The sequence below is a fragment of the Pollicipes pollicipes genome, unplaced genomic scaffold, assembly GCF_011947565.3.
Source record: "Pollicipes pollicipes isolate AB1234 unplaced genomic scaffold, Ppol_2.1 Scaffold_7231;HRSCAF=8579_pilon_pilon_pilon, whole genome shotgun sequence".
NCBI classification, from domain to species: Eukaryota; Metazoa; Arthropoda; class Thecostraca; order Pollicipedomorpha; family Pollicipedidae; genus Pollicipes; species Pollicipes pollicipes.
The window spans coordinates 24,031,307-24,048,666 of NW_023597034.1; the positions used below are offsets into that span (position 1 = coordinate 24,031,307).

Here is a 17,360-nt window from a genome sequence, read left to right on the forward strand (position 1 = left end):
ACTCGTGCAAGAGTGGCACGGCACAAGAAAGGCGTTTCACTTTCTACGCTTCCAAAAAACCCTTCAAGCGGCCTGAAAACATGGCGTAACGTTGCTCCAGGTCTGATGCTATAAGTGTGGAAAACGCGGCAATCCGCTTTGATCATTTTCCAGACTGACTGTGATCCTAACTATCAGGTTAAGGCTAGGATATGGCCGATATGAAACCACGCATGCGACCAGGTGCAGTTCTATCGATGCAACTGGACACCGCTGGCACGCCGAATTGAGTATGCATGTGTTGAAAAGGAAAATTTCGTCTATTTTGCTCATCTTTTTGGACCTAATTTACAGTCACGAAAGCCCGAAGAATCTGGGCTACTCTGTGCAGCGTGCGGACCACAATGCAAGTTTCGAACAGGAGTTTCTAACCATAAGCTTATTTACAAAGTGGGATCTGATTGCCACACAAATGGTACATCCATCCATGCTGCGCTGGCGGGCCGGGAGGGCTGCGACTAAATCCTTCTAATTGGTTTGCAACTCTGTAAAAGTGAAAAATGCTAATACAAGGAGGTACCGGTAATTGTTCAAGTCTAGCACACAACTGACGTTCACTTAGCACCGATCTCTGGGCCCGGGTTCCATGTCCTTCGTTGGTCAGCTGACCTTTTCTATTTCCCTCAGATTATCCGAACGTCGGCCCACGATCCGCGAGTTGAAGTGTACTGGACCGTGGATTAGATAAGTCACATTCAGGAGTTTTGACTGTGTGGTTCGGAAGATGATTTTACGTTCGCGATGGACAAAAACTTCTTTAAGTCCCGTTCCAGATATGTGAGTTTATACCAACTGAGTTGTGAGCATACCGAATGAGCTTGCGGAATTCTTACATCTTGCATGCTTAAGAAACAGGTGATGTTTTGAACCGAAACTTATGAAATACCAGGCTCGGGAATTGTTAGCGAGTTTTGATTTAGTATGCTCGGATGCAAGATTTTTGTTGGTCAGTCTGCAGATATATATCCACTGCGCCACATATTTAAACCGCATCGGCGTGTTGGACATTGAGCTTGAGCCTGCATGACTCGGAGCAGGTAAATTGCACTAAACTTTGTGTCAGCTCTTGTGAAAATATGCTCAGCATTGTGTGAAATTACCTTTGCAACATCATAATACCTTAAAACATCAGCTCATTGCAGCTTGAAATCGGCTCTAAGTTTGAGCCAAGCTCAGGACTAGAATTTATGGCATACATACATTCAAACTGCTGGAGTGATGTTGGTATTACTGCAACAGCAGTAGAGGCCAGGAAGCTGGGTGGGTCAAAGTGGGGAGAGCCCGATTAGTCCCATCCATCCACTTGTTTGGATGCTTGTATGATGTCAGTGGCAGAGCTCAGGGCTCTTAGCTAAGCTCTAGCTTGGGTCAGGACAAATGGTGTTGAATCTGTGTGAGTAAATTATCTAGAAACACCAGTTCTTGAAACATTGGTTCTGTTCGTGCGAAAGACTTCGTTAGTCTTCCGGAGGAGCATCGACCTGAGACGTTAGTATTCCGGAGGAGCATCGACCTGAGACGTTGAAAGGGAAGAGTTTCTGTTAGCCAAAGAGTTGCAAGGCAAAGGTGAGAGAGGGGTTGGAAGGGCGGCGTCGCACACTCCGAAGTCGTCGTCGTCGTCGTAAACGCTGTCGCGGCTCGCGTTAAGCCGCGCCGGCGGAGTCTGAACGTGGACTGCTCGGCAGGGACCGTGCGTCCCCGCCCGCGTATCCCCATAAACCCAGGTGGATTTATGGGCCTTAGATGGTGGGAACCAATCGGCAGAGGGGCCGCTCACACCCTCGCGGATCCGCTGCCGCCACGCCGGCAGCGACGGCCCGTTTGCTCGCTAACATAGCCGGCCCGGTTTTTCGCGCCATTCGCGGAAAATCCTAACTACAAGCGAGCAAACTATAGGTCATGAACGCTACACATGCCGAATAAATATAACGTCATCCCAACAACACTGCAAACATCAACAGCTAACTAGCGGACACTGTTCGTCCGCGGGAGGCGAGCATTTTTGCACCAGCTACATCTAGAGCTAATGAGAGGCTATAAACTAAGGCTATAGCTACGTCTACGCTGCGACGCGAACGCTCGCGGCGCGCGTCGGGGAAGAATGACAGTATCCCAAACATCATAAGCCGTCAACTACAGTATCGCGGCGCACATGGTCACTGTGCGGCGGTGTCGCACGGCACCGCCATAAACTACTTATTAGGCGGGACGCTCACGGTCACCGTCCCGTCACATCAGCGCTCGTCTGCGTCATGCTCAAGACGGCAGAGGCGGGTGACAGGCCGCCTATATTGCCTGGCGGGTGTCGTCACGTCCACGACGCGAACCCGGCCGTCTGGGCCAGGGAGCACGCGGGCCACTCGTCCCACTGGCCAGTGTCCACGGGGCACGTTATCGTCCGCCAACAGCATGAGTTCGCCGACCTTGATGTCGGCCTTGTCTCTGCATCACTTCGCTCTCGTAGTCAGCGTAGGAAGATACTCCCGCCGCCAGCGCCGCCAGAAGTGATCTAGCAGCACCTGTGTGTGCTTCCAGCGCCGTCGGCGGCACAGGTCACCATCCTCGAACACGCCAGGAGGCAGCTGAAGAGAAGCCCTTCCGATGAGGAAGTGGTTCGGCGTTATGGCTGATAGTGGTCGGGATCGGTGCTGACGTGCGTCAGCGGTCGGCCGTTGAGGAGCGCCCCGACTTCGGTGACCGCCGTCCGAAGCGTCTCGTCATCCACAACCCTGTCACCCAGCACGGTCGACAGGGCACGTTTAGCTGAGCGCACCAGACGCTCGAACACGCCGCCGAAATGGGGCGCAGCCGGAGGGTTAAACTTCCACTCCACGCCTTCTTGTGACAGCGTGTCAGCGATCTTGGCCTGGTTCCACTGCTGCAGCGACTGGCGCAGCTCGCGCTCACCGGCTCGGAGATTTGTCCCGTTGTCCGAGCAAACCAGCTTGGTCTTGCCGCGTCTCGCCATCATGCGTCTCATCGCCATGATGAATGAGCCGGCGTCCAGTGAGTGAGCCAGCTCGATGTGGACTGCTCGGGTGGACAGGCAGGCGAACAGACAGCCATATATCTTCTCCCTTTTACGCTGTCTCTTCACCGCCAAGGGTCCGAAGAAGTACACGCCCACTCTAGTGAACGCTGGGGCCGGGTCACCCACGTGGAAGGCTGGCAGGTCGCCTATCAGTGGTGGCATTGGCCGAGCTGACCGTTTGCGACACACCATACAGGCGCGGGTGTATCGCTTTACGGCCGCCCGGCCACAGATGACCCAGAACTGCTGCCGGATGTGAGTCAGGACGTGTTCGGCACCCGTGTGTGCGAGCTTCTTGTGATGGTCAGTGACGAGCAGCCGTGTGGCGTCTCCCTTCGCAGGTAGTATTACCTGATGCTTGGCTTCGTAGTCGAGCTGGGAATGACGCAGTCGCCCTCCGACTCTCAGCAGGCCGCTCGAGTCCATGAAGGGCGCTAGCTGGTGGAGATAGCTGCCGGTTGGTAGTCGTCTTCCTTGTTGCAGAGCTGCGATTTCGGGTCCGAACTGTTCTGCCGGGGCGTTGCAGAGCCAGACATGTTCAGCGTCACGCAGCTCGTGAACAGTCAGTGGCCCCGATCGTCGATCCGTCTTGGCACGGCTGTTGTGGTCGAAGCGGTGCACCCATGCTGTCACGCGCAGCAGCCTCAGCCACGATGGGTACCGGCTGGCGTTTATGGCCGGCGCCGCCGGAACAGTGACGCACGCTGTCACCCTCATTTCGGCCGCCTCCTCGTCTCCGGGGCGAGCTGTCGGGTCAGTACCGAAACCCGTGATGTTTGTAACCACTAATGTATCGCAACGCCTAATGTATCAAAACCGCTAGTGCTTCATAACGAGTAATGTACGTAACACTTGATGTGTCATAACCCCTAAGGTATCGAACCCCTAATGTATCACAACACCTAATGTATCGCAACTCCTAATGCATCGTAACTCCCAATGTGTCATATGGCCTAACGTATTGTAATCCCTAATGCTCGTAGCCTCTAATGTAACACAACTCCTAATATATCATAACACCTAATGTATCGTAAGACCTAGTGTATCATAACCCCTAATGTTCGTAACTCCTAAATCAGCTGACTGCAGTGGGTTTGTCGCACACGATTCTGACCCGCACAACTGGGCGATGTGCAGTCTACTAAAGTCTACCGAACATCATCGTGCTGCCATCCCTCGGTGAGTGCTAGGATGGGACCGTATATTGGAACATTCCGATCGGTCAAATAGAACCGTCAAACCATCGCCGGCTCTCAAGCAGGGTACTCAACGCGCACAGCGGCCGTGGTTTCGCAAAATGAATTGCGAAGAGGGCCCGAACAGCAAAAAATGACTCAACCTACCACGAAAAAACACCAACAAACGATTTTTTCTCCGGATTTGGACCTCTCTTCTCGAAGTTCGTCGTGGCTTGAAGCCAAGCGGGGGGGGGGGGATGAACTCAGTGAAACCCCGTATCGGAAGTTGCAGTCGTGTTTCCGCAACAATACGAGGAAGGAACTTGTCCTATGCCAACAACGCATATGACACATATGTTACACACCGCCATAGCATTGGCTGGCGACAGACCGCCTTGCGGTCAATGCTGTGACCCATTGACCGCGCTTCACCTGCTTGTCGCTTGCCGCCAACTTGCCGCAACGCAAATGCAGGTTGTCGGACGCCATGTCCAGAGTCGCCCATTGCACAAAATATTAACTCTTTTGTTATCATGCCCAATGCAATAATCACCAACCCATTCGACGAATGCTATGCGTTGCCGTTGTTGCAGTCGTCAGCGCGGTGTTTCGTGCCGTCGTCGCAGTCTATCCAGCGCAAACCATTTTCCTGATACCTATTTCGTTTTGTTGCGGGAGACACCGTAGCGCGGTGTGCTGCACAGGATGGCCCCTGAAAATGGCGATATTTGGTTCCTCAGATTACTGCTCCACAACGTGAGCGACGATGATTTTTCATGTAAACAGGGTTTACTACTAAAAAGAACTGATTTTATAGCAAGTCATTTGCCGAGGTTGATAATAACGAACGCAGCTATGCTGAATAGCAGTGCCGGAATGCACTATACACGCACTTTCTCGGGGTACTTGTATGGGAAACGTTTACGTGAGGCCTCTTGCATGGAGTACTTGCCTGAAAGCAGACATGACTTAGTCTTCATACGGTCCCAATAATGACATCAAACGATCAGTGGTGCCATTTATGAGTGTAATCAATCAAAACGTTTATATTTCATGAGAAAAAGTCTGTCCCGGTGGCTCAGTTGGTTAGAGGCCCGCCTTCCGCTCCACCCACCCCCGGCAGGGTCGGTTCGAGTCACTTTAGGGCGCTCGCTATATGCCCTTGACATGTATGGCTTGCGGGCGGTGGCAGCGGTCGCGTTAAAGGTCAGTTGACGTCAGAGGGCAGGACGGACCGTGCCGAGCATTGCGGCACGTTAAGCTTTCGCCACTAAATTCTGTCGTCTGGAATTGCACGATCGGGTGGTGGAGGTCAGGGCTCACACAACAAGCACCGCTAAGCGTGAGCGCTGATCCCAGCAATTCATCCATTCAAGGGGTTCGTATCAAATTCATAAAAAGTAACTGAAGCGTTGTAGTTTATTTCACCAGGACGATGCTAACAAGCTTATCATTGTCATGATCAGACAGACTGGAGCATAGTAGCTGTCATCGGTCGATGTGAGAATACGATATTATCTCGATAGTAATTTCTTGTTCTAAAGCGGTTGGTTTCCGATCCACTTGACTCATTAAGGGCTGAGTATGGGTCGTTTTAGACACTCGCTGTTTGCCCCCGAAATGGATGGATTGTGGCTGATGGCAACGAAACCAGTCAAGGATGAATAGGTGCACTTAATAAGTATTTGCCATGTCCATCGTATGGAATTACCAATAATCGTGGCAAGGAAATCATCGCCGTAGATTTTGGCAGAATTGTTCGTGAAGCACGAACTGAACATTACCAGCCCATATGGTACAATGCCTACTTTCCTAAAAATGATGATTCTGGAGCAGCACCAGATGACCGACAGAAGCCTCTGATTGCTGTGCCAGCTTGCTGGCAGACAAAATGCTTCCGGGCGGCCAGCAGCACTCCTCAAACAGCCATCCAGAGCAGAGTAGCTGCGTTCTCAGCAGCAGCTCATCACTTCAACAGCGGAGCACCTCCCCAGCCAACGAAGGGTTGAAGTTGATGTCCATCCCGCTGCCACCAATGTCCGCAACAGCGAGCTTCATCCTGCCGGAGAAAATACGCAAAAAAGGCCGCAAGCTGAAAACACCAACAACGCATCGTTCGCATATTGCAAGCAAGTACATCAGAATAAACGGTCGAGAGATATCGCAAATGTATTGTTGCACAATAAAAAGTTATGCAGGTCCAGGACCTCGTCTAAAGCCTTTTTCAGTGAGGGAAGGGAGATTTCTTACCCATACATAAATAAGCCTTATATGACGCTGTACACAATGACTGGAACCGACTTTTTTAATTGAGGCTCCTTTTACTGCAGGAAGGGTTTCCACGTCACTAAGTGGCCAAGGATGCACGGTATTGGAGGGATTTTCGCCCTCCAAGCAACATGGCGCTGCCCTGCGAGTGGACCGGTCGTATCAAAAACAACAAATCAATAAAAAAGAGTCCTGCCACACGACAGCACAATGCACGAAACGGAAATGATATTGCACAATGTACACTCACCGATGCGCCCAGCTGGCTCACCAAAACACTTCCAGGAGCCGTCCTCCCCATGCGCCAACTTGTCTGGGGGTGGGGGGTGCAGCCATCCCTCCGCGACGGGACGGGCCAAACAACCCCCGGCCGCCAGCATAACAACCGGGACGCCGGGCGGGGACGGTATGACCAAGCATAGGCGAGGGAACGATCGCGTTATTGGGGGGGGGAGGACCTTGGGGGATAGAGTCCACTTCCCAACAATTGAGATAATTCAGCACTAGGCTTGCGGTGGTACATGGAAAGAAACGACTCAAATGCCTCTGACCCCCTCTCCCATTCTTGACAACTTCCCTCGCTCCTGCGACCAAGAAGGGGCACGGGGTGGGTCAGCGTTGGCAGAAGAGAGGGCAAGTTCCGGCGGCGTCAGGCACGGCGGGATGCAACCGATGGGAAGGCGGGTCTGGACAGGCTGACTGCCGGCGTCGCCGGTGTGGCGTCAGCGAGCGGCGCCGTCTGCCACTCCCGTGGTTCGTGCAAGGAACATCACTTGCTTGTGAGGGAGTCCCAGTGCTCAACAGCATGTATACAAAGAGCAGTGCTGCTCAGCTCCAGGTTGAAATCATACCTTAATTGCATTAGTTTCGAATCAAGCCACAACAGTACGAACTAGCAGGCACTGACCGCCAGTCGTATGCTGCTGTTGCAGGCAACACTAGCGTTGAAAACCTGTTATCGATCACCGCGAAGACAAAGATTTTAGGACAAAAATGCGCTTGGAAAAAGAGCTTGTGGAATCTCACCCAACAAATGTGCGTGATACGTGTGATGCAAAGTGCGGTTGGTAAAATAATGTGCGAAAAGGGTAGTACCAAAGACCTCGTAAGCAAATGTTTGTATGGCTTAAAGAACGCTTGGAAAATATTCGTTATGGCAAAACGTTGACGGGGAGGCAAAAGCTCCTAGGCAAAGGGTTTGCATGCGTTAAGTCAAATCCAAAATTTATCTCAAACAATCTTGAGTACGTTAATGCTGGCAACACAAGCTTGCTTGACAAAACCACGCACGTAAAAATTGCTAAGCATCAGTGACGCAGCATTGGTTGTTCGCATGCAAAGCACTCGCATGAGGACGTTTCAGAAAAAAAAATGCATCGCCGAATATCAAATTATTCACGCCACCTCTCCGATGTCGCCTGAATACTGCGTGTAAAGGATGGATTCGCCCCTCAGTAATGTAATGAAGCCTGGCTATTGTTAAACGGGGCGTGCCTAATGTTCTCGGTTTTCTCCCTGTACGCCTAAGGGAAGTTTGACAATGATCTACTGTCTGTCGGTCTGTTGGGAGGTCTCCGTCAATATGAAACAGAAATGAAACAAATTGGAACAAATTGGAACACGAATGAAACAACTTGGAACAATTTGGAACCTGGCATCTGCCAATCACCATCCAGTTTTTCCCCCACTGACAAATCACCGGTTTTCTCACAGGTGTCAGTCCGGTCGACCAATCAGCGATCGCGTAACAGCCGGGACCTGTGTGGCGAAAACCTCGTGTTTTTTTCGTGCACGTGGCAGAAGCTTGCTTTGCGCCATGAATGTTGTCTTCTTGAACGGTTTTGCTGTCAGTGCTGTTCATATCTCCCAGCTTTCCGGCGCCCAAACAGTCCGAACATGTGGCAGCAGTCTGGGAAGGCGTCGCAGCACGCTGGGGAGTCCGATGCCAATACCGTAGCATGGAGTATGATGATAGAGACGTGTTCCTGTTTCCTCCCATTCAAGATCCAGTTTCATGGTGAAAATCAGTGTCTTGAACTCAAGTATCCTACATCATTATCATCATCGCAGAACCCACAGCATCCTCAGCATCTCTGCCTGCGGCTCCGGTAAGCATTGCGATGGGTAAGGCTGGATTACATTGCGATGGAAGTCGTGGTCGCTGTGACAGCTGGCGTTCCTGGCGGACTGCCAGCGTCTCAAGTTGTATAGCATTGTTGCAACGTGACGACGGATCTCCAGGCTGGAGGCGCCAGAGACCAGGACGCACGGTCTTGCTCAGAGTGTTCAAGGTTACTTGGGGCGCGTTTCATTTTAACTATCGTACTACCAATAGTCGAAATCCTGTTCTATGATTGGTCGGGCGGCCATGATGGATTCGTGACGTGAAGGGTGTGACGTCACACTTGTCGACTACTGGACTGGCAAAACCTTTTAACATCTCGATAGTCGGCGGGGCATCCACAAACATGGCGGCGCGCGGGGCAGGCGACATGGCGTTAGTGCTTTGGATCTTTTAGTTAATGTGGGGACTACTAGGGATTTAGCGGGACATTATTTTTTTAAGCTTGGGTCTTGATGACAACCTGTCTCTGGATGACTCCTGTTCCCATTGTAACATTTCACTTGGAAGCAGTTTCAGTCACTGCTGTACGGACTTTTGGAATGCACATAGATCACAAAAATGTTGTATTTCCTGCCAGCAAAAAACACTTTGTTCACTGCCCTTCAGACCTCCACAGCATTGCAAAATCTACATCATGCTGACCTACAGCGAACACCACAACGAAAATACCATAGACACTGCAACACAGCCAGTGATCATCCAGCAGCACCACCAGCCTTGCTACAGCACCCAAAGCCTTTCCACTAGCTCTTTACGCACCACGACAGCGGATGGTTCAACGAGTACCGGATTTGTATGCTCCCGCAGTACTCCAGCTCTCAGTCGCATCTCTTCATCGGCATATACGCCTTCAGTGACCTCATTTTCACCATCCTCCTTCCAAAAGTCATGCTCCTGAAGTGAAATGTTGTGAAGTACGCAGGCTGCCACTATGAGCTTCGCAACTTTCTGAACTGACTGAGCTTCCACACAGGAGAGACGCCGAAATCTTGCCTTCAGAATGCCAAAGGTTTTCTCCACAACCAAACGTGTGCTTGAGATCAGAGAGTTGTACTTCTTTTTCTTTTCCCTATTTTCTGCCAGTTGATTTTCCCGAATTGGTGTCATGAGCCAACTCTGTAGTTCAAAAGCAGAATCACCAACAATGAAACCATTTTGTGGCAGGATTGCATGTCTAGTGGTGGGGTCTGCCAGCCTCTTACCCAGGGTACTCTTTCTAAACACACGTGAGTCATGAACTGACCCTGGCCACACCACACAGATGTCCATGAACTTGTGGGATGAATCACAGAGGGCCATCAGATTAACTGAGAAGAAGCCCTTTCTGTTGATGTATGCCTCAGGATGATTATGGGGCTGTAGTATTCCTACATGACACCCATCCAGAGCACCACACACATTGGGGACCCCCTTCAGCGACCTGAACCCCTCCATCACTTGTGCCATGCTTTCCAAAGGAGGTATGTTGATGAACAAATCCCTCATTGTGACCAGGTCTTCAATAACTTCATCCACAAACCTCCAAGCAGTGCATGTTGCCAAACCAAAGAGCATTGCCACTTTTCTGAAGCTGATGATGCTTCCCAGGTACCAAAGAGTGAGGAGTACTTGTTTCTCTCTGGGATAAGGTTCCCTCCCCTGTCCAGAGGGATTCTCATCCCTTTCCCCCAAGAGTCCAACAATCCTCCCGACCGTGCCCCTCTTCAATCTGAACTGTTCAGCGCACTGCTCGTCCGTTAGTAGTGGCACTGTTTTTTCATAAGTCTTCATTTTTTTCCAATCTCCTTCGGTCCCAAACTTCCCTGCAGCATGTGGAGTATTATTAGATTGGAAAATTAACACCAGCAGGAACAGGTAAGGTCTGCAGACACATGCCAGGAAAGCATCAGGAAGGTATCACCAACAAAAACACGATGTTCAATATTTTAGGCAAAAGCCAATGGACATTCTCATCACCCAATGTTATCATGCAAGCTTGTCCAGAGCAGTAAAAATGCATGGCTTAGAGTTGATCAAATCCTAATTCAAGGGTGTAGTTCCTATTCAGCTGGGGGGAGGGGGGGGGGTTCAGCCCACCCACCCCCAACTTGGGCTTCATCTCCCCTCAAGTTTGATGTAAAGTGGGAAAGCATTTTCCGAAACTGCACCCCTAGCATTATCATTTATCATGTCTGATGCAACTCACCCATCAAGATCGCGGTAATGGACGACTTCAAGTGGGTCGTCGCCTAATGGAGCCACTGGGGCAATTTCTCTCTGTAATTCGTCAAACGTAAATGCTTCCATTCCCGTGTATGTTTTTGAGGTATGGATGACAAGCACACAAGATCTTTCCCGTTACTTATACCTTCACCTAACAGCTTTTTGACCGCGGTCGCGCTGCCGCCCACTCACAAACTTATTTTTCTTCCCAAATTTGATGGTCACAACTGCGCAGCTAATGTAACGCTCTCCGGTAGTCAGTAGCTGGTATGAAACAGCCTAGCATCCGAGTGGGCGGGGCTTGTGTTCGTCTACCAATAACACAGTAGTTGAAATGAAACGCGGCCTCGGAAACATGAAAAAGACGCCAATTCGAAGCGACGCGGCATAAGAGGCGCAGGTCACTTCTCTGCAAGGTAAGAGGGTAACCCATGTGTTATACCATTTCCAAATCCACTAAGTGTCGGGTGAATGCGGTCAAGGTGTGTAGCAATAGATCATGCCCCAGGACAGTGTCAGCATGTAAGCCGAGTGGGGCAATGTTTCATGTCCCAGTGAGGGAAACGGTCACGGCTCGGGGGCAGTGCGTTAGCCCGTGGACACGCCGATGGGGTGGGACGCGGTGGCGCCGGCGAGTCGCACGCCGATCTTGTTGCGGGTGGCTTGGGAGGAGGATAAGAGGTGCTGCTCCTCGGGGGGCGTAGGGCGAGTCTCCCTGTCGGCGTTGCGTGCGGCAGTTCTACTTTACATGTGGGGGGGATCCGGCCGAGACTTCATGTGATCACCGATTACAAGACGTGCAATCAATGACAGGCAGAAGCTGGTTGCAGGATGTCATTACGTAGGTGTTACATGAATATCTCTCGATATCGATGGTGCGGTCGTGTTCTGGACGGAGGACCGCGTGCTTCTCGTGGGAAGGGATCAGTGGTGTATGGCTGCCATGTGCCAATAACGTTTATGGTTGTCGCCGCCAGGGGTACGCGCGGTTTATGGTGTTTGTCGCGAGGTGGGAGGGGAGGGCGCGGGGCATGGTGTACCACGCGGGCCCTATAGCAGACAGTATTCCCCCTTGGTCAGTCGGAGTCGGACGCTGTTGCAGGATGCCGAAGCTTGAAAAGTCTGATGCGGAGTGGCGGGCCATTCTGTCTCGCGTTGCCGCGGGGGAGCGCCTCGGCAGGGGGCAGCACCCAGGCAGGGGTTCCCGCTGGGCAGGGGCTATCCAAGCCATCCAGACGTGTCCAAGGACCTCTGGCGCCCGGCGGGATCCCCTGAACCGACCAGTCGCGTGCACCTGCTCCTACCACCGGGTAAGCTGTGCCATGTCGCGCATCTGGCTCAAGCGCACATTCTGTCGTCGAGCTGACTCGACGTTGATGAGTGCTCACAATCGATGCGTGTTCCATGTGTGTTGGGAAATGATCGGCATTGCTGCCCATTGTAATGTCGGCACTGTTTCAGGACGTGGGTGGTGCGACTGGTCGTCCTGCCCCTTCCGGCGGTGCGCTTCCGTCTGACTGGGCGGCGGGCGATCCCAGCGCCGCCGGTGCCGCCGGCCCCAGCGCCGCCGGCCCCAGCGCCGCCGGCCCCAGTGCCGCCGGCCCCGGTGCCGCCGGCCCCAGTGCCGCCGGCCCCAGCGCCGCCGGCCCCAGTGCCGCCGGCCCCGGTGCCGCCGGCCCCAGTGCCGCCGGCCCCAGCGCCGCCGGCCCCAGCGCCGCCGGCCCCAGTGCCGCCGGCCCCGGTGCCGCCGGCCCCAGCGCCGCCGGCTCCAGTGCCGGCGGCCCCAGTGCCGCCGGCCCCAGCGCCGCCGGCCCCAGTGCCGCCGGCTCCAGTGCCGTCGGCTCCAGTGCCGTCGGCCCCAGTGCCGCCGGCCCCAGTGCCGCCGGCTCCAGTGCCGTCGGCTCCAGTGCCGTCGGCCCCAGTGCCGCCGGCCCCAGTGCCGCCGGCCCCAGTGCCGTCGGCTCCAGTGCCGTCGGCCCCAGTGCCGCCGGCCCCAGTGCCGCCGGCCCCAGTGCCGTCGGCTCCAGTGCCGTCGGCCCCAGTGCCGCCGGCCCCAGTGCCGCCGCGCCGGCAGGAGCGGCGTCCTCGGGACAGGTCGCTCAGCAGCTGCCTGCGGCCCTGGTAAGTATTGCCATGGAGATATGACTGGGCCTGTAGTGTTGTTGTCACGTTGTGTATACGAGCACCGCACACGCGTGTACACGTACTCAACGATGAACCTTTCCGGCAGGTGGAGACCATCACTGCCGAGCCCCAGCCGCAGCTCCTGTACTCACGCTGTCCGGAGGACAACTTGCCGACCGGTTGGCGGCAGGGTGTCGCGCTCGCCGACCAGGCCTGGATCGGCGAGCGCCTGTTTACGGCACCCCACATGCTGCGCCCGACCGCCGAGCTGTGGCACCATCCGCCGGCCAGCAGCGCGCCGCTGTGCCGCACCCAGCCCACTCCTGGTGGCTACTTTACGCGCCGCCTCTTCCTGTGGATGCCCAGGAAGATGTGGCATGTGGACCTCAAGTGTCCTCGGTGCTCACCCGTCAGGTAAGCGGCTTGCAACATAGGGGGCGTTGCGAGACAAAGCCATCTGCCAGTCGAACTCTTTCAGTGGTGGATAATGTGTGCAGTCGCCGGCTTTGGATATTGTGGCCGATGTGTGTGTCGCATGCGTGTGTGCCTGTTTGCGGCAGCTCCGTCGGGCACGAATGACACGGCCACTCTGTGCTCTCCAGGTCGCTCCGGTCGAAGGGCGTCTACCACAAGGTTCGCCATGTGGTCGACGCCTCAGACTGGTACTACCTGGCGGCTGAGTACCACTACTGCCCGGCGTGCGTAGGCACCTACATCGCCTACGACGCCCGGCTGCTGAAACAGCTGTCGGACGGGCTCCGGGGGCGGTTCCCAGCGGTGTTGACGCACAAACTCGCATGTGACCGAGCCGTCATCACCATGCTGCGGGCCCGCACCCTGGGGAACAGTCCGACGGCGTTACGGCAGAACGTGGCTGAGGTCCACAGCCAGGAGTGGTCGCTGCGCCTGCTGGCCTACCTGGCGGACTGCCAGCGCCACAAGTAAGTGTGATTCTTGTAAAGTACCCGCTCGGCGTGGGGTGCCGGCCGCTTGGTGCGCGCTATGTCGCTGGTGGTCTAATGTGAGCAAAGTGCATGTCAGCGATGTTTGTCAGCTGCTGTCAGTGTTTGCTTCCGTGTTTAACCTGTTAACTCTGCTTGCTCGGCAGGCTCGGCCGGGAGGCCATGCATCAGCCGGCGGTGGCGCACGCCGAGCCGCCCGCCTTCCGCGCCCCGCCTCAGCCAGGGTGGTTCCTGGCGTGCCACGTCAGGGACGTGTGGCAACGTCTCCCCGTCCTTCGAGCCTCCGTCACCTCGACGTACGGGTCGATCCTGAAGATTGTCTCGACGAAGAAGGTAAGACAGCGGCTTGTGTCACGTGCCAGGCCTTTCGGGTTCTTTCCACGCGGTGTGACCTGTATGTGACGGCCAGTCTGCAATGTGTGTGTGTGTGTGTGTGTGTGTGTGTGTGTGTGTGTGTGTGTGTGTGTGTGTGTGTGTGTGTGTGTGTGTGTGTGTGTGTGTGTGTGTGTGTGTGTGTGTGTGTGTGTGTGTGTGTGTGTGTTTGTGTGTGTAAGCGTGCCGTGCGTGTCGCCAGGTGACGTTGAGGCTCCGGGGAGACGCTGCCGGCACCGCCAGCTGGGTCACCAGCGTGGGGAACGAGAGGGGCGAGGTGCTGCAGTGTGTCCTCACCACGTCGGAGGCGGCCGACACACTGCAGCACATGGCTGACGGCCTGGCGTCCCGCTACCGGCGCGCCGGCGAGCCGGACCCGACCGTGCTGTACACGGACCGGGACTGCTGCAGCGCCGGGGGCGACAAGTCTCGCCTCCAGGGCTTGTTTGCCGCGTGGAGTGGCCTGATCGTCCGTCTGGACGTCCGGCACTTCATACGGCGCTTCGCCCTCGGCGTCACCAGCGAGTGCCATCCGCTGTACGGCACGTTCATGTCCCGGCTGTCGGCGTGCCTCTTCGAGTGGGACGCCGGCGACGTCGCCCGCCTGCACGCCGCCAAGCGGGCCGAGCTGGTGGCTGGCGGCGTGGAGGAGCCACCGGAGGAGGCCGTGCGGCAGGCGGTCAGCAGGGAGGAGCTCGCTCGCCACTGCCGGCGCCGCACCCAGGGCGCTCTGCGGTCGGCGCAGCTCATCGAGCAGCTCCTCCTGGAGCTGGCCACCGCCACCGACACGCGCGGGGTGCCCCTGCTCAAGCCGGAGATCCAGGCCATCTGGCAAGAGCAGAGGAGCCACGTCGCCTGCCTTCAGGATCCGGAGGGTGTAACTCTCTACACCCAGACCGGGTGCCTGCAGAAGGGCGGCGTCCGCCTGCCGGTGTACCGGTGCGCACGCGGCACGACCTCCCTCGAGAGCTTCCACCTGCACCTGGCCCGCTTCATCCCAGGTGAGATGGCTGGTCCTCTGCAGCATGTCAGTGTCGTCAGCCGTATGGTGTGGTCGTGCGCCTGTTCACAACGTTGTGTGACGGTCCGCTTCTTGGTGGCGTTCCACACATGGGTACTTGGTTTTGTTGCAGGCACGTCGGCCAACGCCGTCCACTTCCAGGAGTACCTGGTGGACGGCCTGGCGCGCTGGAACGCGGCGAGGGCGGCGGACGCCCTCGATGGAGACGACGGCGCGCAGCAGCTGCGGACGTTCGACGTCCGCCTGCAGCACCGTGTCACCGAGCCGTGCACGGGCCTCGGACTGCGACAGGTGTTCCCCCGGTACCGGCCACCTGGCGAGTACACAGGTGAGAAAGGAGCAAGCACGGCCAGGTGGGCTTTATGCCACTGCCAGCATGTCGCATCATCCACGGCTCCGTCCCGTCTGTGCTTGCCTCACGTGCCATAACGATGTCCCATTTCGCAGGTGAGCGCATCGGGGTCGAGTACCTGCACGCGCAGTCCGGGCCCGTGCTGCCGGCCGACGACGGGTCAGACGAGGCAGAGCGGGCCCTCAACGACGCCTGCGAGGACGTCGACGAAGGCTGTGAGGAGCCCGCCCTTTCCGACATGTCGCTGGCCGGCGTGGAGGTGGCCACCGTCGCCCGGCCCGCCGACCTGGACGACGCCACCTCCGACAGCTCGGGCGACTCGGACGGCGAAGGTGCCGTGCAGGTACGGCACGCCAGTGCTTCGTCTCAGTGACCTCCGGCGCCCGTCTGCGCGCGTTCCTGTCGTCACATCTTGGCGCGCTCCAGCTCGTTTGCCGATGGTTGTCGGCGCTGCGTGCCTGACCTTGACAACTATGCCCGCTCCTCAGGCGGATGTCGACCCGGCGGTGGACCACCGCGGCGTCCCCGGCTGGGACAGGGTGGACCGGCTGGCCGAGGCTCTGCTGGAGCTGAAGGGCCTGTCGGTGACGGCCAGCCAGGCGGCACGCATCCGCCAACTCTGGCTGGCCCAGCACGACGTTGACAGGCGCCCGCTCCAGTTCCCGGCTGTGCCTCGGCGCATGTCGGGAGGCCGGGCTCTGCCACCGTCCCGGTCACGTCTGGTGGAGGCGCTTTGTCTGCGCCTGCTCCAGGAGTACCCGGGACCGCGGCGGCCCACCGCCAACCAGCCTCGCCAGGTGTCGCGCCGGCGCCTTATCCTGGCGGCGTACGACCGGGTGCGGGGGAGGCTGCACAACAGCCGAGCGCTCCTGGAGGGTACCGGCATCCAGCTGTACCCTCTCAACGAGAGCACGCTCGGCAAGTGGTGAGTACCTGGCGCGAGTGTGTTTTTTTCAAGTGATACCAGCTCGCGTCCTCCTGACAACGCCAGTGACTGTGCCTAATATCTGCCGTCTTGCCACCTGAGAGTGATTGATTGGTTGATGCTCTGTCGTTTGTCGAAGGCACAAAGGCCGCACGCATCCTGACGCAACTCATGTGAGTGACGCGCTGTTCGTCGTCTTTGGCAGGTTCAAGGACCGGACGCGTCTGGACGAGGTCCGCACGCTGCTGCAGGGCCGGGACCTGCCTGCCGAGCGACCCTTGGCGGCAGGACACCTACCCGCAGCAGCGACGCGTCCGGTCACGCCTCCCCCACGCCAGCATCCGGCCGTGCAGCTGCCGGAGCCAGCCGACACCGTTGGCGAGGCGTCGGTGCGCCGCCCGGCCAGCTCGCCGGCGCCGCCACCTCCTGCCGCGCCGACAGCACCGCCAGTTGTCGTGGTGCTGCCGTACGTTGCCGGTGACGCAGCCGCCCTCCAGCGCCTCCTAGGCGCCGCTGCCGACCTAGCCGCCCTCCAGCGGCTCGTCAGCGCCGCGCCAGCACCGGCGGCCGCGGCGCCCGGCCCAGCAGCGGCCGGGGGCATCGGTGAGCCACCGCAGGTGCAGCCCCGCCCGGTTTCCTGCACCACCCAGTGGCGTCGCCGGCGCGGGGCTACCGCGGCGGCCGCCGTTGCCGCCGGTGATGCGCCGCCGCCGCCTCCTCCGCCCCGCCAGCGCAATGTCTACCGCTGCAGGGTGTGTGGG

At 56.7% G+C, this 17,360-nt stretch overlaps 2 protein-coding genes across 2 annotated transcripts; one reads left to right on the forward strand and one right to left on the reverse strand.

Moving 5' to 3' along the window:
* Positions 1–2,659: 2,659 nt before the first annotated feature.
* On the reverse strand, positions 2,660–3,787 carry LOC119109877 (uncharacterized). Its single transcript, XM_037233628.1, has one exon. The coding sequence runs from the start codon at positions 3,785–3,787 to the stop codon at positions 2,660–2,662; it is 1,128 nt and encodes a 375-aa protein (XP_037089523.1).
* Positions 3,788–12,286: 8,499 nt separating this feature from the next.
* Positions 12,287–17,106, forward strand: LOC119109878 (uncharacterized). Its single transcript, XM_037233630.1, has 13 exons — positions 12,287–12,307; positions 13,074–13,381; positions 13,570–13,908; positions 14,076–14,106; positions 14,149–14,262; positions 14,504–14,601; positions 14,713–14,896; positions 15,113–15,302; positions 15,435–15,650; positions 15,770–15,933; positions 16,163–16,599; positions 16,805–16,988; positions 17,041–17,106. Exons 1-13 carry the CDS (start codon positions 12,287–12,289, stop codon positions 17,104–17,106), a joined length of 2,352 nt encoding a protein of 783 aa, XP_037089525.1.
* The last annotated feature ends 254 nt before the right edge of the window (positions 17,107–17,360 follow it).